Source organism: Brassica napus, chromosome C4 (genome assembly GCF_020379485.1).
Source record: "Brassica napus cultivar Da-Ae chromosome C4, Da-Ae, whole genome shotgun sequence".
In the NCBI taxonomy this organism is placed as follows: domain Eukaryota; kingdom Viridiplantae; phylum Streptophyta; class Magnoliopsida; order Brassicales; family Brassicaceae; genus Brassica; species Brassica napus.
The window spans coordinates 60,002,120-60,024,970 of record NC_063447.1 but is presented as its reverse complement, the minus strand read 5'-3'; the positions used below and the strand labels follow the sequence as shown (position 1 = coordinate 60,024,970).

Sequence of the window (22,851 nt, the reverse complement as noted above, 5' to 3'; positions counted from 1 at the left end):
ATCCAGGCGGCTAGGCGACCAATTTTTAGAACAGGGGTTATGACTATGAGTACAAAAATAACATACCCATTTTAACTTAACTATATATTCGGTGAATTTTGAAAGTTGGCCCAGAACAAAATAAAAGTATTTATGAAATAAAATTTTGCGCTCCATGTGCCGATTGGAGATATTAAGTTAAATAATCCCAAATTGATTTTAAATTGTATACGCAGCTAATACATATGAAGTGAAATTCCCATTTTCATAATTCGACAAGCAACCTACATTCCACGAAAATGCCTTTTCCCGAGAAGAGGTCCAAACTTTATTCGTTTCTATAATTATAAAAAAAAAAAATTCAACACGACTTTTGTCCTCATGGTAATATAATAATTTCAGACCAAAAAACGATATAATAATGACGAATAAATATAATATGCAATTGTGGTTTCAATGCCTAAACTATTGGGCCATACTGATTGATTACTTAGCTGCACAGTTGCTATTTCATGCAAACCCATGCATAATACGTACAAATCCCATATGTTATTATATTCATCTCCTCCAACTTATTCTTTCCCATTAAAATATTTTTTGGTTCACACATCGTTTAATTTAAAATATATGTATTGATACACATTATTGAAGTATTTATATGACATTACTGGAATTTTCTTCGGTCTAGACTTCTAGTGTGTACTATAGTTTCTACAATCTCAGAAGATCTTTAGTCCAAACTCTACATAATTCAAAAGATTTTAGGTTCCGAAACTTAGTTGTCTACAAATAATTTATCATAGGGTCCGAAAATTGAAAAGGTTGAGAGATTCCATATATAAAACACAAAACACGACGACTTTGATCAACGCTATATGTATCGAGGAGAATGGATTAGTGTATTGGTCAACATTCAACGGCTTATAAGTCTTTTTTTGTAAGTTATAACTTTATATTATAGCCGTAATTGATATTATTAGCATTTGGTATTTGTTGGGTCGTTTAATTGCTCATGGGTTGCCTGAGGATGGATGTAGCTAGGATTGCATAGGGTAGATATGAAGAACGTTATTCTTACGTAAATAATTATATGTCGAGCCTATAAAACCTAAATAGGACAATTTTAATTCTTACTAAGAATTAATAATTACGACGAAAGATACGATTACGATTACGGCTGGACATTGGGCTTCTAAGAAAAAGATTTTGAAAAATGAAAGAAATGCCATATACCTAATTTATTTGACCGATGACTTCTGTATTATATCTGGTCATCATTCATGAAATTTGACACGGTACTTGCATGTCGTTTACACGAAAAGTTCTTCTGATTTCGTTAGAGAATATATATACAATTGAGTATAATATATTACAATTTCATACTATTTTATTATACAAATGATCTGAGAATACCTAACTGCACATATTTATACATCATTTTAACGTTTGGTTTATTTCTTCATTTCTTGATTATGGAACGAGACCAGTATTCGTAGTTAACTATTTTTGTATAAAATAATTGTTACAAAGAAAAAAGAAATGTCAAATGTAATAAAAACAAACAAAACGTATTATATATATTTTACTTAAAAAATATAAATCAAGTAAAATTTAAATTAATTGAAGATTCGAGTTCTTAAGCTTAACGTTCATTTTTCTTAATGTTTATATGACATCTGTACTTTCGTTGGATACTATTTAGACATCTATAGTTTTGTATTTATTATTTACTAGGAACTCACCCCTGAATGCTAAACTAAATCAATTGGCTGCTTGTGTGTCTACGTACATAATTGCTCGTTTAAATCTAAAGTTCAATTCTGTGATACGGGAGAATTCATGTGATTTATCAGCTTAAACTGTGATGTTCAATATTCTAATAAAATAAAAATAAACTTATTTGGGTTACATATGGAAAAGAGAGATGTACATTTTGCATGTATAGAGACAGAGATGCATGCATGTGTAGATAATTATAGATAATATGAAATAGTAAGAGTTGTGGAGATGGAGACAAATCCGTGATTGTCGTTGGTGACAGAAACAAGTAGCAATATTTTCTTCTCGTGTCTCTCAGTGAAGACAGCCCAGCCGAGCACCTTTTAACTTCTGTCTGATTCCTCTCTCTCTTTCCTATCTCTCTCTCACACACACAAAGAACTTATGCTTTTGGGTTTCTTCTTTTTCTGCTTCACAGCTTTGGCTTTGAAGTCACGAGCCCATCCCCCTAACCATCCCCTTTTATTTATTTCTTTGCTTTTTAGTCAATTCAATTTATGAGTTGTAACGATATTATATGGAAGAAATTTCATTTATCTAACTAATGTGTATGCCTCATCAATGTTTCCTTCTTCCTATATTGCAAAAGCTAGTTCGACTGGAACAAAAATATTAAATCATATGAAAGCATATGTAACTCAATTCATTGGCAACTGGTTTTTAAACAAAAAATTATAAACCCTAGATTTGCGTCGCTAAATGGTATTACGAACAGGTTGGTCTCTATTTTACCCCGGATTAAAATAGATCTCTATTTTAGGAAAAAGATTTTAATGTTTACCACGGAAATGAAAACAGTGTGAATATTTAAAGTAATTATATCTACTCAGTTTCTTTTCACTTCCCTGTCACGAGATTTGAAATTGAAGGAACTGACTTAATAATTATTGTTTGTAAATTAAACACATCCGGGGTGGAATAGTTATTTCTTTAATAGACTCGAGTTTAAATTATTATCTGTAAATTTTGATTTTAAAATATTATTTTATGACTGAAGTGGCACAGTTAATGTTTAATAGAAGTTAAAGGACCCTTTTTGTCATGAGGTGTAAAACTAGATCTATCTTTCCCTAAGATGTATAAAAATATAGAAAACCATTATTGTGAAGAAAAACTATATGTTAAAATAGAATTTAGAATATCCGTTGTCATCATATACATATATTTCCATACATACGTAGAGTTGGAGAGAGAGACGCCAGAGGGAAAAAATGGAATGATGGATACAAGAGCATCCAAAAAGTCATACACATAGACCTTCAAAAGTCTTCACCTTAAATTCCTAACACATATATGTGTTAGTGTGTGACCTTTGATTGAACTTTGTCCACAAAACCCCAAGGTAGACCAAAAAGGTTCAAACCCCAAAACAAGCAACACAAAAGCAGCCAAAGAGCTAGAGACCAAGATGACACCAAGCAGCCAAAGTTCTGAAAACTCCAAAACTTGTCCATCTAACAACTTCAAAGCAACCACCACGAAGGAAGACGACGACAAAGATGAAGAAGAGGAAGAAGAAGAAGAGGAGGATGAAGAAGAGAGATCAGCAGATCAGAGCCCATCTAGCAATAGCTATGTGGAAGAGAGTCGGAGTCAACATCATCATAATAATAATGATCAGATCAAGAAAAAAGGTGGATCTGTGAGGCCATACAACCGCTCAAAGACTCCAAGGCTGCGATGGACACCTGAGCTCCATCTCTGCTTTCTTCAAGCTGTGGAGAGATTGGGTGGACCAGATAGTTGAGTTTCAGTTCTATATTTGAATCAATATTTAAGATCATTGCATATTTATATATATGAAAGATCTACAGTTTTAAGGGTTTCTTGTTGATATTTATTTCATTTTTTCTTTGAATGATTTTGGTGGAGCAGGAGCAACACCGAAGCTTGTTCTTCAGTTGATGAACGTCAAGGGGCTAAGTATTGCCCATGTCAAGAGCCATCTTCAGGTTTGCAAACATATACACATATATTTTATATCTATATACATCATCTAGAATTCCATCTAAAACTGCATATTTCCACCTTTATTTTTATTTTATTTTTACGTAGATGTACAGAAGCAAGAAGACCGATGACCTAAATCAAGGTAATTTACTTCTTTTAGGTAATGAATTAGGTTTCTGTGGAATTTGATCGTAAATATTAAAACTGAAATTGGAAAGATGTTGGTTTATTTTCTTCTTATTATTACTTCAGGAGATCAGGGATTTTCTTTTGAACACGGAGCTGGTTACACTTACAACCTTAGCCAACTTCCAATGCTACAAAGTTTTGATCAAGGGCCTTCTACTAGTTTAGGGTATTTACAAAATCTTTGGCTTATAACTTCTATCTACATATATGTTAAAGTTAATGTTTATATAACTTGGTTTAGCAGATACGGTGGCGGTTCGTGGATCGACCATAGACGACAGGTCTACCGTAGCCCTTGGAGAGGCTTAACGGCACGAGACAATACAAGAACAAGACAAACACTGTTTAGCTCACAGCTTGGCGAGAGATTTCTTGGAGTTAGCAATAGTATTCTTGATGATAAGAATAAAACTATTTCGTTTCGAACCAATTCTCGTGAAGCGGCTCATGCCAGCAATGGTATAGGTGAAGCTGTTCCAAGAAGTCATAGTAGTTTTCTTGAAGGTATGAAGACGTTTAACAAATCATGGGGACAGAGCTTCCCCTCCAATCCTAATCCTTCGATGCCATCAAAACCACAAGATCATACTGCTGTGACATTGAACTTTCATCAAAGTGACAATCCTCGAGTGGGAGAAGAAACGGAGAATGACTTGAAGAGGAAAAGATTGTTATTATCTGGTGACTACAATAAGTCGAACCAAGATTTGGATCTATGCTTGTCCCTTAAGGTACCTCCTACACACAACAATCTTGGAGAATGCTTGTTAGAAGAGGGAGAAAAAGAGCATGAAGATAGCAAGCGGTTGTCTCTTTCATTATCTTCATCGAGTTTATCACAGCATGGTCGAGCCATTAGGAAAGAAGATCAAAATGATCATAAAAAGAGAAAGATTTCGGTCTTGGCAAGTCCCCTTGATCTCACTTTATGAATATATACTGCAACATATATATACGTATATTCTAAGTGAGATGTTGAGGTACTTGTTGATGGAAGACGGTTCTTTGTGGTTTATCATTCGTTGCATACTTGTGACAAGACCCATAACTAAGGTAATAATAGAGACATTTTTAAACGTTATTTGTCCTTTTTTCCACATATTTTTTCAAGATGTTATATGCTTGTTAAATATAAATGTTTGTGATCGAATTGTGAGCAGAAATTTTTTTATTCTGAATAGTAGTATCCAAGAAATAGATTAGCGAGTTATACGGTTTTCAGAGTTACAAGACATTGCACGTTGCCTTGGTTGTGTCTTGTTGTGAGACGTTGCAAATGTATGTGTAGTTCCCGTTTTCACTCACTCTCACACAACAAGTATCCTAAGCCAATATTTTGTTCCCTAAGAAGGAGATCATGTGGGGAAATATTTACATCAACGTAAAATCAGTGAGATTATACATGAAATCGTCCATCTCTATTTGCATTAGAGCATGAGCCAAATTTGTCAATGTTACAACCAAAGTAATCACATTAACGTTAAAGTCCATTTCTAATTTGGCATCACTCTTGTAATGATTTCTGACAATACCATGCACTCTTTTAATATTAGAATGAAACCGTTTTTTTACAAACTTTGTTTCTTTTTTTTGGTCAAAATGTGAATTCAAAATGAGATCCAAGATAACCTGGATCTATTGCTGCATACAAACTTTGTTTCTTCTCTCATAAGACTTTCTTTAAGAAAAGTTTGGGGAGAAAGACAAGAAGACAGATGTACTTGACAGAGAGATGTTCTTGATCTCCTCGATAGGCAACAAATTATTTGTAATTCGCATATAATCGTTTTCTTATCATCTCGGGCCTTGAATAAGATTTGGCCATATTGTATTCTATATTTGAGAATATTTACATATTTTTCAGGGAATCAAAACTATGGAAGATTTTTGTTGTTTTGTGTATACCTACATGTGTCTTTGTTGTATAATATTCTTCCTAAGCCTTAATAATTGACCAATATATATTACACATATACTGTTAAGTCAACATATTTGTAACGTTAAAATCATTGGGTAAAGATAGCATAAGAAGATAGTGTTTTGTATGTGAATACTATGTTTGGCATGACCCGTAATTTAACATAGCGTTTTCAAATTACAAAGCTATCTATATATTAACGCGAACAATTTTTAGTGATTGGCGCTTCTAAATATATATTAAAAACGCTATGAATTGGTGAAGCGGGCTAAAAAATTTCAAGTCCCGCGTGACTTACATAAAAAATAGAAAAGTGTTTAAAAACAAAAGAAATTATGTTCTTCTTTTATCTTCTGCTCTTTCATTCTCGCTCTCTAGATTTAGGGTTCTAAACTGACCACCTAACGCAGATACAGAAGAGGGAAGAGAGAAGAGAGAAGAGAAAAGAGAAAAGAGTGAAGAGAGAAGAGATAAGAGATAAGAGAGAAGATTTCAATCTTCGTCGAAGTCCCACGCGAGCTTTTGGTTTCTCCCTTTGGTGAGCTCTGCGCGGTTACATTGGACCAAGAGAAAGCCACCAGAGAAATTCTCCGATCCAGAACCTGAGTTGCTGATTCAAAACTGAAAACCCTAGCCGGTACAGATATGTTCGAGGTAGTAGTCTCTAGTGGCGCTCTTGTGGTGTCTCTTCAAGTATCTCTTATTCCCTATGGATGCTCTGTATCTTCAAAATTGCTTTGATATATCAAAATTTTACATGTCTGTTCGTATAGATTTGAAGATGAAACTGGTTAATGTAGAGAAGAAGACCAGGAAATTCAAAAAGGTAATGAAACCAAATTTAATTTTTTAGGTTTTCGAAATTTGGGGGTTTATCTTTCCGTTTTTAAAACGATATTGATCTTCTTGTGTTGTCTTTGTGTTGTTGCTATTGAATCTGTTGGGAAGCATATTCCAATGGCCTTCGTGGAGAAAGTTAAAGAGGATTAATTCCATGGTGGTGGAAAGGCTACCACTGTACACCCAACAGCTTGAACAAAGAGTTTGGATACTTTTGGCTCTCTACCATCAATCTCAGGAGTCATATATCCATGTCAATCTCAGAATTCTACACTTAAAATGTCTACTTTGATGGTTTTATTTCTTGATATCCTACTGTTTACTCGCATGTATGTACATGAAAATAAGCTTCTTCATCTTCTTTAGAACTTTATTGCAGAAAACTAAATCTTGTTTAGTCATTCATTGAAATATTTGGTACTTTGTGTGTCTTGTTGTGGTGATGTTTGGGGGAGAAAGAACTAACCATTCCTCTTACTACATTTGTGTGATGTTCTGTTTCCGCTACCTGACTAAAGTTTCTTATTGTTTTCTTGAAGCAAACCAGGGGAAGAAAGGCCTGGAGGAAGCTGTTCCTGGATCTTAGTGACTCTGAATGCTGAGAAGGTAGTAAATCTTTTGACTGCACGTGCCTATATTTCCATAATTTCTAGATGTTCATGAATCATGATTGTCGTCACATTATAGTTGACATGTATGTTTTTCCTTAGCTAATTCTTTTCTTTCTTTTTTTTGGGTTTGCTGTAACAACCAAGACGTGGCTGCTTTGAGATTTGCGAGGAACACGGTGAAATCATTTTCAGTCTTTTGGTATGGTTCCTTCTCATACTTCAAAATACATGTCAATTGAGAACACTTGTGTTAATGGCTTGTTTCATTTGTGTTAAATTTTCTTGACTTGTTCCTACTAATTCTCACAGCACAATTTGTTTGATGATACACTACACAACTGGAACCACAGCTCCACCAACAGCCACACTGCCACAGCAAGAAGCAGATGATGGAGTGATGTGGAGGAGATCACACGAGTTGTCATGATTATGGCTCTTCTTGTTTAGATTCTTATGCTTCTTTTTTTCCTTCCTTGTTTGAGCTCTAATTGTTTATGCTTTGTGTTGATTGTAGAAGAAGGAGGACAGATGAGACAGAGAGAATACATATGCGGTTGATGAATTTTGTGATGTTGCAGGAATTGATGAAGCAGTTGACAAACTTCAAGATGTATCTTTTGGCCAAATTACTAAGTTCAAATTCTAGTTTTTGCTTTCATATTGTGTGTTTGTGTATTTTGTTAGGTGGTGTTTTCTATTTGAATTGGGATGTACTACTTGGTGAAGCTCGGAGGCGATGTGGATGAGTTCGGTAAAGCTCGGAGGCGTGGAGGTTCAATCACCGAAGACACGTGATGGAATCACCACTAATGGTAAATCTTAACATCACAGCATATAGTTACAGAGATCATAATGCTTTGGAAAGTCTTAATTGCTTTGTTCTTTATCTAAACCAGAAAATGGTGATCATGATTACGTGGAGTATAACAACTCTTCCACAATGAGTCCCTGTCAGGATCACTCTCCATGGCTCTCTGCTTAACATCATTTTCCCTTTATAAGTCTGGTGCGAGAAGCTTGACGACAGAGGAGACAAGACGTTGTGCTGTGGAGATGCGAGTTGTAGTGTGGTGCGGCACTAGGAGATAGAACTTTAAGTTCAGATATTTTAGTTGTAGCTTTAACTTTTTCAAAAATTTGGTTTAGTTTGATTTTAGTTTAATATACTAGTCATATAACCCATTTTAATATACAAATTTTTTAAATATTTTTAATGGTATTTTTTTTTAATTTTTATTAAAGCTATAACAACATTTATGCTATGTTATCATAAGTATTACAATTGCATAACTAATAAACGCTATTGAAATAATACATTAAAATAGCACACAAAAAGACGCTATCTAAAGTAAACGCTATTGAAATAATACATTAAAATAGCACACAAAAAGACGCTATCTAAAGTGTCCGAGAAAAGATTGCGGGGAAAAATACAACGTTCGCCATAACGCTGTGCTATCTTTCAATAGTGTTTTCCTCATGCTATATATGAGACGTTTTCTTATAGTGATTTTTGCCTTCGGTGTTAGTGTTTTTTCTCATAGAATTTTATAATAATTTTTCAAAATTATATAATTGATTTTAGAGTTTACAATGGTTACATTATCCATATCGATTTTCAGAGTCAAAATGCATTTGCGGCATAGCCATAATATTTCACCAAAATAAAGGTTATATTGTCAGTTAGACATAGCTGGATAAGAATAATGTGGAGACGGTGTTTGATGATGTCCATTTAATTACAACAGTAAACCCGCAAATGAGAAAAATAAATTAATTAAAGAAGAGGAAACAACTTTTTAAAGGCGTAAGTAGCTATGACAGAGTAAGCCTTCTGTGATGGATGCACAGAATCAAAGAACATGTACTTTGAAACATCCTCGCAAGTCCGAGACAATGGCTTGCATAGAGGTCCTGCCTCAAGCAGCCCCGTCCCGCAACATCCTACCAATGTTTCTTCCAGTCCTACATTAATTATACCAAAATAACCAAATTGGAAAAAAAAAATCACACAACTACTACCAAAATTTGTGTATAATAAAACATAGATTAGATACATATCTGTTTCAAAAAAAAAAAAAAAAAAAAAAGTTACCATAGCTATGAGGATGTTTGATCATGTCTATTAATGGAGTGTAGATGTCAAGGTAAAGAATTTTGGAGCCTGAAAGCCTCTGACTTAGACGGAAGTTTAGCTTCTGTAGCTTTTGATTATATAGCTGAGAATCAGCGTTTTGATTTTCCGTGCAGATCCGATGATGAAGATGCGAGGGACACTTTGGATTTATGGTATAAGACTTGGGTTTAGGGTATATGATTTAGGTTTATAGTGTATCTTTTGGGTTTAAGGTATATAATTTGGGTTTAGGATATAGGGTTTGGGTTTAAGGGTTTGAATTTGGATTTAGAATTTAGGATATAGGGTTTAGAATTTAAGATTTAGGATTTAGAGTTTTGCTGGAAGTGTTAACGTCGTTAAAATTAGCGTTTTTATTTTTTGTAGCTATTTTTTATTTAAATTAATGTTTTTTAATTAATAATTTATGTGTCGTTTTTATTGGTTTTAAAATGTGAGTGAATTTAAAGGTTCACCGTACGTTTTGTCTTAAAAATAAACGTTCAAACGAAAGAGGGAAATACTGAAACGGACAACACTATTTAGGATTTAGCGGTACATAATGAATACTATAATATATACTGGAAACTTTCCATTATTAAATACTTGTCCAAAAATAAGAATAATAAAAAGTGTATATGATTGTTGGATTAGAAGAATATGTGGAGCCGTATCTATATTGTTAAAAGAGAAGTACTCATTTGAAAATGTTCTTACTTCATTAATTAAACTTCCTATTTTTTTTTTGTCATTTTCAGTTGTATTTATGAAATATCTTAAAAAGAATAAAACTGCCTAATTTATTACTTGTTTTTTCAGTTACATTAATGAAATATGCTTAAATGAATTTAAACTTCCTATTTTATTATTTGTCTTTTTCATTTACCTTAACGAAATATCCTTAAATAAATTTGGACATAATGTCATTTAATCAACAAAAAAAACTCATGAGTTATCCATACGTGCATAATTTTAATAATGGAGATTTAAAAAAACGTGCATCATTAAAATGTTACCTAAAACATACAATACTAATATATAACATGCATCAATAAAACTAGAATTTGACTCACACAATTGTACGGATATTATTTTCAGTTGATTAAATTAAAAAATATTTATTTATTCAAAAAACAAATTAAGAATGGCTATGTTTTTAAAAATTATATGGTATTATTTGCTCATAACTCATTTGTCATTTGCTAAATTGTTAGAAATAAAATTTTAGCATAATATAACTCAGTTGTCATTTGCTAAATTTATGGTTTTTATTTATATTTTTTATTATTTAATTATAATATTTTCATTTTATATTTGAAAGAGAAATAAATTTTCTTTCAAACAATTTTTTTGTAAATGTATTTTTTTAAAAATAATCAATTTAAATTGTTATTATCATTGAATATAATTATTTTTGACATAATTTGAGTTTTCGTTTACATCAAAACTTATCATTTAGGATAATTTTAATTTAAAATTTAATTTTCATATTTTTCAAAAAAATTCTAAAAATATTTTTTTAATATTTTGTTATAATTTTTTTAAAAAATATTGAGTTGCATTTCAAATAAAAAGGTAAAGATATTAAAAATATTCTAACTAAAATATGTAAAATTTAATATAGTTTTAAGGAAATGGTTAAAATAAAAAAAAATTACACATAAAAAAATCATGATTTTTGTTAACTGGACGGATCATTATTTATACGATATCGCAAACGAAAGAAAAACTTATGTTTTTACAATTATCTAATTAACTATGTATACTCATTTTTTTATATTTTTTATATGAAATCACACATTCGTAAAAAAATAGATAGTTTAAGATGCAAAAAAAAAATATTTACTTAATGAATATAATTTGAATGAATTTTACAAATACATCATTTAATAAAATAAATAATTAAAAACTGAAAATTCATATCCGCGCTGGCGCGCGGATCAGGATCTAGTGGGTATTAAAACTCTTAACCCCTGAAACCATCTCTAATGATTTTCTATTTTTTATTTTAAAATAGAGTAATTCTATAGTAAAATTAAATTAAATTCTAATAATACTCTATTTTAAAGTGAAACATAGAGTAATGAATAAAAAATAAATAATTTACTCTATATATAGAGTAAACTTATTTTTATTTCTATTATAGACTGAAAAATAGAATAATTTTGTAGCATTTTTATTTTAAACTATATTTTAAAATGGAAAATAGAATGAAATTGGATATGTTTAAGTAGTTTAATGTATTGGGAACCATGCGACTAGGACATTTCTTTTTCTTTTTTAATAATATGCATAATTGTATATAGATTAGTTTATGTGGTTATTTACTTATTTTCCTATGATAATTAGTCTATAATCTAAAAAAACTTAAAAGTTGAACGCAGCTAAACCTGGATAAACGCTTCGATTTTGCTGAGTATAATCTTGATAATCCGAAACAGAGATAAACCTCCCAAGAACATGATCATAAACATTATAGATCATATCATTAGTCCCCGCACTAATCACAAACAAAGCATTCTTAATCACCCGATTAGTTTCAGAATCTCCAACCAAGCTCTTCATCTTACGTACCGCCTCCTCAAAGTAACTCCATTGCTTGTCCATGGTCAAAGTCAACGACATCATTGCAGTCCCGTCATCTAAACCACCTTCTGTCGAGGCAAAGCTAACGCCGGTCAAAAGGTCAACGGGTTTGACTGAAGGGTTGAGGTAAGCTGGTAAAGTGGGTTTGAGACCTATATAGAGAGGAGGCTATGAAGTCGGTGGCGAGTTTTCCATCTGAGAATCTTCCGGTGGAGAGTTTAGCCGGGAAAGATCTGCCGTAAGGTGGATGGTTGCTTTGAAAAAGAGTGGGGATGTAGTTGTTGTTGCCGGAATCCACCGTGGAGTCGCCGAAGGCGTAAAGAGCCGTTATGGGTGGGGATGGTGATGCATTGATAGGGTTTAGAAGTTGGAGAAGAAGAATGAAGAATGTGAGTAGGATTGGTTAGTGTGGAATATGTGATGAAAAAGAGAACCACATTGTCCAATTTGTTAGAATTGCGAATATATATATATATATTTATCACATGGGTCCATATAGGGCTGGGCAAAAAACCTGGATCCGAACTACCGAACCGAACCCGATCCGAAAAAGTAGTACCAAACCGGAACCAAAATTGATTAAATATCCGAACGGATTCAAAATTTTGGTATCTAAAGAACCGAAACCGAACCCGATCTGATTTGAAGTATCTTGGGTACCTGAATGTAACCGAAATAGATCTATATACATAAATATATTACTTAGTTTTAGATTTAATATATATTAGAAACATTCAAAATATATAAGATACTTTTAAGTTGTCTAAAATATTTGAATATATATATATATATAGTTAAAAATAAATATCTAAAATAGCTAAAATATATTCAAAACACCAAAATACTTGAAATATCTATTGATTTTCTATCTAAATATTCAAATCAAACCAATTTATATGTTAATTTAGGTATTTTGACATATATTATACAAATTTATACGTAATATATTGTTTTGTTTTATACATTTTGGAAAATTTTAAGCATATAATGAATATTAAAATTTTAAAAATAATTTAAATGGGCTATCCGAACCCTAACCGAATCCGCAAAGATCCGAACCGAACCCGAACCAAAATTTAGAATTACCCGAATGGGGCTGAAATCTTTAAACCCGAAAACCCGAAATCCGAATAGATCTGAACGAACCCGAATGAGTACCCGAACGCCCACCCCTAGGTCCATAAACGGTATGAAGTTGAATAATATTTTTCCCTAGCAATAAATATTTCATTCTCTAATCTACTGGACGATCTATTACACTCTTCAAATACATTGCTTAACAAAAGCGGTTATTTTCAAAGTGGAAAGGAATAAATAATTGGAACAAAAAGCTTCAGAAAAGTAGAATAGTCAATGTTTTCTCTGTATATGTGTACCTTTGTTGTTGTGAAATATGTCGATCAACAAAGTTTTCTCTGTATATCTAAATGTTTCACCACTCGATTTAGATAGTTTTAACTAATTTGTGGTTTAATTGTTGAATGATTCTTCAATTTATACACATGCTGGTGCTGGTTGAGGATCTCTACCCATCACATCTAATTGCAGTTCACAAAACTTTATGTTAGTTGTATTTCAAGTTATACGTAGTTTATTGATATCTTGCATATTTCCATTGTCTTATCCATTCACTCATGTGCATTTTGATCATATAGACTAGGATTTAGCCACGTATAGGTTGCATTTTGCATACATGAGTCTTTATCAGGTGTTGGAGTACCACATGGAGTTCTTGGAGGCATTTGGGTTCATTTGGAGCTCAAAAGAAGTGTTTAAAGCGATCAACGGATGAGTAGCGCACCAGAGCGACCTCACCAGAGCGACGCCGTGAAGTCGCTGTGACACACATTCCGGAGCGACCTGGCCAGAGCGACATGGAGAGGTCGCTCGCGTTTCTATCGTGAGACACCCCTCTCAGAGCGACGCTCCGAGGTCGCTCGCGTTTCCATGGCGAGACGACACAAAACGAAGCCCGGAGCGACCTCTCAGAGCGACCCACTGAGGTAGCTCCCGAAGGCCGGAGCGACTTGTCAGAGCGATATGCCGAGGTCGCTCCGCGTCTATTTGCCTGTCGAACTCATGTTTTCTAAGGGATTTTTGGTCATTTCATTATGCACGTTTTGCACTTTCAAAAAAAACTATGTTTTAATACTTTGTAAGCCATTGGAGGCAAAGAATCTTTTTTCTGGAGAACAACTAGAAAACTTCTTTTGATTCAGATTTCATTGCTTTCATCTTGTGTTCTTGTTGATTTCTTATCTATTCCTCTACATGATTAATCTGAAATCCAATATAGGTTTAAGAGGAATCATGGAGATTAGTGAGTAATCACCTTTTGAATTCATGGGTTAGGGAGATCAAGGGTGATTAGGTTAGTTCTAGGATGTTTTAGTGTAGATCATTCTTGTTCCTTGCTAGTAGAGTATTCATAATGCATCTTCTGAGTTGGCCACTCAAAAGTTGATCAATAGGCATTTCTCGCCCAAAAAGTGTTTGATGAAATGCCTGAGACAACTCTCCTAGGCTTTTAGTATACTTTGCCAAAGACATTTGTTGTTAAAGGTGCTAAAATAGCTAATAGACTTGTTAGTAATGATTGATTTCACATTATTCAACCAAAGACATTTGATGTTTGAGATATGTTAGCAAATGAGCCTTCATCTAGACATAGAGCTTGCTTAGAATTGTGTCTAGGCTTAAGGTCGATAGTTTGATTGATCATTTGCCATCCTTAGTTCGATACTTGATCACCCAAGGTCTAATCCCTATGCCCATGAGTTCTCTTTTCCCTTAGTCAAGAAAGTATCATTCTGTAATTGCTTTCTAGTATTAGTAGTAGTTTAAAACTCATCTAAATCATTGGTTGCACTTAGATTAAGTGAGTACTTGTATTCTCGGTGTTTTGATATCCCTCAGAACTGGTTTGACAATCATTTATACTACAACATTTGTCTTAGGAGCCTTGAAAACTCCTAACATCAAATTGGCGCCGTTGCCAAATTCTGAATAGATTTCAACATTGAGATTTAGTCACTTGCTTGAGACTAAGTCATTTTTATTTTCTTTTGTGACTGATTCTCCTTCTTCACCTCCCTTTAACTTTCAGGTGTATGAACTTGAGGAGCAGGGGTCCATCAAACCTAGTTCCAAGAGTTGCAGATATCAGAGCTTTAGAGAGAGAGTGTGCTAAAGCGAGAAGAGAAGAAGAGCAACATGCTCACTTGCAGAGATTGGATATTGATTTGGCAGATCAACCGCAAGGGCCAGAACACCCACAGCGAGCAGGTCGACCCATTGGTACCTATGATCGTCCAAACATCAATGGTTAGAGGTTGGGTATCCGTGCTCCACCAGTGGAAGCCAACAACTTTGAGGTCAAACCAGGACTCCTCAACGTGATCGAGAACAATAAGTATCATGGCTTGCCTGTAGAGGACCCTTTTGATCACTTGGACAAGTTTGACAGCTACTGCGGATTGTCAAAAACCAATGGAGTGTCCGAAGACGCCTTCAAGCCCAAGCTATTCCCTTTCTCTTTGGGGGATAAGGCACACCAGTGGGAGAAGACTGTACCGAGTGAATCCATCACTACTTGGGATGAGTGCAAGAGAGCATTCTTGGAGAAATTCTTCTCATCCTCAAGAACTGCTAAGCTGAGAAATGAGATCTCCAGTTTCCAACATAAGAACTTGGAAGGATTCAGTGAAGCCTGGGAGAGATTCAAAGGCTATCAAACCAAATGCCCACATCATGGTTTCTCTAAGGAGAGCTTGCTCAGTACCTTCTATAGAGGTGCCCTTCCTAAGTACAAAGCCAGATTTGATACAGCTAGCAATGGGTTCTTCTTGGGAAGAACTGAAGATGATGCAGCAGAGCTGGTTGACAACATGGTGAAGAGTGATGCAGTCTACAGTGCAGATCACGACAGAGGCAGTAGGGGTGATGATAAGCAGACGAGGAAAGAGATCAAAGCTTTGGAAGACAAGATCGACCTACTCATTGCTGAAAAGCCACCCAAGAGCAGCTGAAGTTTGTTGGTAACTCCAAGCAGGAAGATCCACCTGTTGTCCATGAGGTTGAGGGTTTGGAAGGTCAGGAAGAGCTGTGTTTCATCAACAACAATGGTAGCTGGTACAAAAAAGAGCCCAACTTTTAGTACAACAACTACCAACAGAAATCATATCCCAACAACCAACATAGTGGTTATCCGCCTAGAAACAACCAGCAAGGCAGCTATCAGCCTCAACAAAACCCCCTCAGACTAGAAGTGAGAAGCATGTTTGTTATGAGTTGAAGAACCTTCATTCCAAGATTGATGGGAGCTACAATGAGCTCAACAACAAATTCTCACATCTTGCTTCTACAGTCAAGAATTTAGAGAATCAGTTTGCTTCCATGAACACTCACCAGAATCGCCAGCAAGGATCTCTACCTGGAAAATCTGACCAAAATCCCAAGGAGGCCAAAGCTATAACCCTTAGGAGTGGTAAACAGTTACCTCCTACAACCCTCACCAAGGATGCTGAGAAACTAGGTGAGGAGGTGGCCATCAACTTAGATGATGAAGTGGTGATTGTTGATGAGAAAGTCAATGATGAAATCTTGGAGAAGATTGTGGAAGCCAAAGGTAAAGGAAATGTTGGGAAGAGAAGAAAACAGTGAAAGATGGTGAAGTTGTTGCTCCAGCAAGTGAGAATTCTTTTGTTCCTCCTCCCTATGAACTGAAACTTCCATTCCCTGGTAGATTCAAGAGGCAGCTGCTAGAGAAGTACAAAGCTCTGTTTGAGAAGCAAATGAGTGAAGCTCAGGTTGCAATGCCCATCATCGATGCTTTCATGTTGATTCCTCAATACAACATGTTCCTGAAAGATGTTGTAGCTGCAAAGAAGAAGGAGATGGAAGGCATGATGATTCTTACCCATGAGTGCAGTGCCATCATTCAGAGGCTTGATGTTCTAGAGAAGTTGGAGGATCCAGGATGCTTCACACTACCTTGTGCTCTTGGACCTATGGTATTTGAGAAATGTCTCTGCGATTTGGGAGCTAGTGTCAGCTTGATGCCTTTTTCTGTTGCAAAGAAGCTTGGATTCACTCAGTACAAGAAGTGTAGACTCTCTCTGGTGTTAGCTGATCATTCAGTGAAGTACCCTGTGGGCATCTTAGAGGACCTCCCTGTGAAGATTGGAAGGTATGAGATACCTACAGATTTTATGGTGCTTGAGATGGGTGAGGAGCCTCAAGACCCATTGATTCTAGGAAGGCCATTCTTAGCTACAGCAGGAGCTATTGTTAATGTGAAGGAAGACACGATTGATCTCCATTTGGGTAAAGAGAACATCCTCCACTTTGACATCAAGGGGAAAATGAGAAAACCAACTGTGTTCGGGCAAGCCTTCTACATTGAAGAGATGGACACTCCTGCTGATGAGCACCTTGAAGAGTTACCACCTGAGGACGACGAGGAGGGAGCATCTCCCTCTTCTCATTCCCCATAGAAGGTAACCCACTACTTTCCCTTGTATATACCATTTCGTTTTTGCATATTAGTTTTCTCTTTTTGGGTATCTCTCTCTCCTTGACAACACAGAGACTGTGCCATTTAAGTTTGGGGGAGGTACCAAGTATTTGATCATGTTTGCTTTGATGTTGTTTCATTGAGTCATGCATTGCATACCTATTTGCATTAAAAAAATCATTTAGTTTGCATCATTTGCATTTCTAGGAGAGTCTATAGCATATAAGTTGCATTTACTTGCATTGGGAGCAATGATTTGAAATGCCTTGTAAAGAACATTACTTTTGCACCTGAGTAGCTTATGCACCTCTCAAAAAGACTTGTATGCTTCGAGCCTTGAAAACTCTTCCTGAAACTTGTTGATTGCTGAAACTCAACCTTTGAATCCAACTACAACCTTGTTTGAACTAAACGAACTTAATGCTTCTTGCTTATGGTCCCTTGTGTACTGAGTCATGGATATACACACTTGAGTTGTCACATCCTTTATGCCAATCTTTTTGACAAACTCGAGTGGTACACCATTCACAAAACCCTTCCCTCCTTTTGAGCTTTCATTCTTTGATGAGTGAGGCCTTTTTCGGAAAGCCTTACATGTGCATAATGTTGAGAGTATCGGGAACGACAATGCTTGGTCTTCATTCTTGCTAGATTAGACACTCTATTGTCTAGCTATAGGTGGGGTTGAGTGTTTAAATGGATAATCTTATTAGAATTTATAGATAAACGTCTAGCTCGAGTTTATGAAAAGTCTTGGCCCCCGAAAAAAAAAATTATAAAAAAAAAGACGAGAAAAAGAAAGAAAAGGGGGCTAGCCAAGTTGTTTAGAGCCAAGATTTGTTTTGAAGTTGAGAAAATCCTTTATAGATTTCAAAAAAAAAAGAGTTTTATGTGCAAAGTATTCTTGGGATCTTTTGGTGAGAGATGGGAGTTGGGTTTGACATTGGGAAGTGATTGTGTAACTTGTATGTTTGGGAAAAGGTTAGAACAATGGAGATTGAGCATTGTATGCATGAGTTGGTCCCTTTCTTAGATATATTATGTGCAATGTCAAGGCTAATTGTTTTGAGAGTAAACCACTTTAAAAGATCATATATCTTGAACCCCTTGACTCACTTGATTAAAAAGCCTCCCCTTACCCAAATGATTTGGACCAATTGACCATTTGCAAGAATTCACTTGATGCTATGCTTAATGAACTTGAGAGTTGGCTGATTTGCATGTGTGAATGCATGATGATGAGTGTAGGGATGAAAAGAGTTGAGATAGGCCTAGAGAAGCTAGAGTATAATAAGAGGGGGTGTACTAATGTTGAATTTAGATGTTGATTTGAGTGCTAGTTGTGTTTCTTTTGGCTATGAGCTCCCACCTTCAAACCTCTCTCCCTATGAGTTCTAGAAAGTTCACTTGTGGACAAGTAAAAGAACAAGTTTGGGAGAGTTGATATCTTGCATATTTCCATTGCCTTATCCATTCACCCATGTGCATTTTGATCATATAGACTAGGATTTAGCCACGTTTAGGTTGCATTTTGCATACATGAGTCTTTATCAGGTGTTGGAGTACCACATGGAGTTCTTGGAGGCATTTGGGTGCATTTGGAGCTCAAAAGAAGTGCTTAAAGCGATCAACGGACGAGCATCGCACCAGAGCGACCTCACCAGAGCGACGGCGTGAAGTCGCTGTGACACACATCCCAGAGCGACCTGGCCAGAGCGACATGGAGAGGTCGCTCGCGTTTCTATCGTGAGACACCCCTCTCAGAGCGACTTGCCAGAGCGACGCTCTGAGATCGCTCGCGTTTCCATGGTGAGACGACACAAAACGAAACCCGGAGCGACCTCTCAGAGCGACCCACTGAGGTCGCTCCCGAAGGCCGGAGTGACTTGTCAGAGCGACATGCCGAGGTCGCTCCGCGTCTATTTGCCTGTCGAACTCATGTTTTCTAAGGGCCTTTTGGTCATTTCATTATGCACGTTTTGCACTTCCAAAAAAACCTATGTTTTAATACTTTGTAAGCCATTGGAGGCAAAGAATCTTTTTTCTGGAGAACAACTAGAAAACTTCTTTTGATTCAGATTTCATTGCTTTCATCTTGTGTTCTTGTTGATTTCTTATCTATTCCTCTACATGATTAATCTGAAATCCAATATGGGTTTAAGAGGAATCATGGAGATTAGTGAGTAATCACCTTTTGAATTCATGGGTTAGGGAGATCAAGGGTGATTAGGTTAGTTCTAGGATGTTTTAGTGTAGATCATTCTTGTTCCTTGCTAGTAGAGTATTCATAATGCATCTTCTGAGTTGGCCACTCAAAAGTTGATCAATAGGCATTTCTCACCCAAAAGGTGTTTGATGAAATGCCTGAGACAACTCTCCTAGGCTTTTAGTATACTTTGCCAAAGACATTTGTTGTGAAAGGTGCTAAAATAGCTAATAGACTTGTTAGTAATGATTGCTTTCACATTATTCAACCAAAGACATTTGATGTTTGAGATATGTTAGCAAATGAGCATTCATCTAGACATAGAGCTTGCTTAGAATTGTGTCTAGGCTTAAGGTCGATAGTTTGATTGATCATTTGTCATCCTTAGTTTGATACTTGATCACCCAAGGTCTAATCCCTATGCCCATGAGTTCTCTTTTCCCTTAGTCAAGAAAATATCATTCTGTAATTGCTTTCTAGTATTAGTAGTAGTTTAAAACCCATCTAAATCATTGGTTGCAGTTAGATTAAGTGAGTATTTGTATTCTCGGTGCTTTGATATCCCTCAGAACTGGTTCGAGAATCGTTTATACTATAACATTTGTCTTAGGAGCCTTGAAAACTCCTACCATCATTTATAAATTAAATAGCATATGCTATTGCATATATTACAAACGCATGTGCGGCCAAAGCTGTTTATGGATGGTCATATAGTACAGTATATAGACAATTGAATGCCTTTAGTACATCACCAATTCACCACTTACAGTTTGTATGTATAATAAGTAGAGCATATCAGAATTCAGAAAGGGATTATTTCTATTTAAAGTCTGTAAAGATTAGAAAAGGACCGAAGATGACTAATAAATGGCGTGCAAAGAGAGAGCAGGCGTGTAGCTGTGTTTGATAGCTAGCCTTTAATGCACCCATTCCCTCTTACTTAGGAATGTGAATGTCGGCAAGGGTGGTTCACCAACCAATAGAATTGTTTTATTTCATATTCGATATTTTTTTTAAAATGAAATAAAATATTGTCAAATTATATTATGTTTTTAAAATTAAAAAACAAAAACAAAAAAATAAAAAATAGTAGTAATTACAAAAAATAATATTTTTAACGGCGCCAGCATAACATTAAACCCTAAATCTTAATCCCTAAACTCTTAATCCTAAATTTTAAATCCTTGGGTAAACCATAAACTCTAGGATAAATCTTAAACTATAAATCAAAATCATTAAACACTAAAACACTCATGGGTTTAGGGTTTAAGATTTAGGATTAGGGTTTAGGGTTTTAGTTTTTTATTTATTTAGAGTTTATGATTTATCCAAGGGTTTACGGTTTACCCAAAGGTTTATGGTTTACCCAAGAGTTTAGGATTTAGGGTTTAGGGTTTAGTGCTTTGCTACGACGTTAAAAATATATTTTTTAAAAATCTTTTTTCTGTAACTATTATCTTTTTTTTTTTTACTTTTTAAATTTTAAAAACATAATATAACTTGACAATATTTTGTTTTCTTTTTTAAAAGATATCGAATTTGAAATAATGAAATCCTATTGGTTGGTGAACCCAGGTTCACCTTTAGGGTGAACCCAAGAATATCTTTTAGTAATATAAGTACTAGTTAATTATGTCGATTTTGCAGGTTTTGAAACCCAAACTCCTTTGAACCACCGGTATGTATAATGTAATCAACAGCCATGATGATTACAATATTCCAACATTAGTGGGATAAGTTTCAAAAAAAAAACATTAGTGGGAAATACATGGCGATGTACGTGATACGCGTGGTCACACAACTCATAATTTCCCCGTCTCGTTGATCGAGACGATTTTTATGACTTCACGCGTCATATAGTTACTTATATGATTATACGATTATACGATTATACGATCGTATCAGTTGAAATATCATAAATAGTCCGTATGGTCGTGTATCTATCCACCTTATGAACGCAAAGCTATATATGTAGGGGGATGCATTAAATTACTAGCGTATCATTCAGGCTTCAGCAATCCTAATGTCATGTGAAACAGAATTTTAAGAAGACAATAAAGACGTGTTTTCCTTGTTTATTAGGGACTCACACTCAATTAAATGGCAAATGGTGAATTGTTGGTCTCACTCACCTCATTGTCCCTTGTCTGATTTCTTTTTTTTCAGTGTTTACTTTGAGAAGTCCCAAATCCCACATGACAATCAGTCTAGTTCATGTCACTCTCAATACCAACTGAAAAGAACTTAGATGTGTTGCAATAATCTACTGAATTTGTACGATGAATAAAACCCTTGAAAGACTTATCCAAGTCATATTTTCTGTGAAATAGCTTCAAACTGAAACTAGCAACACCAAAAGCAGACATGACTTGCTAGAGAAATCTGCAGATGTAACAAATGGAGAGATGCTACATCTTCACATTCACGTGTTCTTCAACTTAGTTCCATAATCTAACCTTACCCAAAAAGAAAGCTTATGATTATGGATCCAGTCCAATACCTAAACTCAGAGCTTAGTTACTCACTTACTCTTATTGCTATTGATTTTCAATACCGAAGGTTATTCGGAGAATGGGTTTTAAATATAGTGGGCTTTCTGGTAGTATTATAGGCTTATTTTAAGAAACAACCCGTTTATGTTTTTAAGGCGATGTCTTTCTACAAGTCATGAATATAATCCAACGCTGGGAAAGAGTTAGTAACAGATGTGTGAGTGTAGCAATAAAAGATAGAGAATGAATAATCGATATACCTAACCTGATTATATCTTTTGCATAAGAAAGTATTAGAGGAAATTAGGTAACTAAGAATGATATAATTAACCTAACAAGGATTAAGAGATACCAAAAAATTGATACTACATATCTTTTAAGCACCATAGTTGATTGAAAAAACACTAAAAGAACACTTTAACTGATGTTTCAAAAGTTTAGAACGTGGCTACCATTTTAAATTTAGTATTATTTTTAAAGTAGTTATCAAATCCTAATTTGATTTGGAAACCTATTTTAATATCTTCCTTATAAGCCATTATGCGTACAACTTAGAACCAATAGAAAATAACTTTTCGCAGCAGAAAATACTTGCGTGTTCATGAAAACTCTATTTGGTCTATGACTATGAAGAATGAACGTACTTTACTTAGTTTATAGTTAAGTAATA

At 34.9% G+C, this 22,851-nt stretch overlaps 1 protein-coding gene, 1 non-coding gene and 1 pseudogene across 14 annotated transcripts; 1 reads left to right on the top strand and 2 right to left on the bottom strand.

Moving 5' to 3' along the window:
- Positions 1 to 2,871: 2,871 nt before the first annotated feature.
- Positions 2,872 to 8,473, top strand: LOC106401664 (protein PHOSPHATE STARVATION RESPONSE 1-like). Of its 13 annotated transcripts, none has more exons than XM_048755171.1 (11): positions 2,872 to 3,500; positions 3,634 to 3,710; positions 3,814 to 3,868; positions 3,961 to 4,063; positions 4,139 to 6,469; positions 6,589 to 6,641; positions 6,764 to 6,908; positions 7,203 to 7,261; positions 7,411 to 7,465; positions 7,576 to 8,078; positions 8,163 to 8,473. In XM_048755171.1, the coding sequence occupies exons 1-5, from the start codon at positions 3,167 to 3,169 to the stop codon at positions 4,827 to 4,829; spliced, it is 1,260 nt and encodes a 419-aa protein (XP_048611128.1). In that variant the 5' UTR covers positions 2,872 to 3,166; the 3' UTR covers positions 4,830 to 6,469; positions 6,589 to 6,641; positions 6,764 to 6,908; positions 7,203 to 7,261; positions 7,411 to 7,465; positions 7,576 to 8,078; positions 8,163 to 8,473. The 13 variants fall into 13 exon arrangements, with proteins under 13 accessions (XP_048611128.1, XP_048611130.1, XP_048611129.1 ...); XM_048755173.1 differs by having other exon boundaries at positions 7,195 to 7,261; XM_048755172.1 differs by having other exon boundaries at positions 6,764 to 6,949; positions 7,195 to 7,261.
- A 332-nt stretch (positions 8,474 to 8,805) lies between these two features.
- Positions 8,806 to 12,365, bottom strand: LOC106398545 (annotated as a pseudogene).
- A 3,253-nt stretch (positions 12,366 to 15,618) lies between these two features.
- On the bottom strand, positions 15,619 to 15,725 carry LOC125586604. Its single transcript, XR_007323141.1, has one exon. It is a non-coding gene; the product is annotated as a small nucleolar RNA R71 (small nucleolar RNA).
- Between the last annotated feature and the right edge of the window lie 7,126 nt (positions 15,726 to 22,851).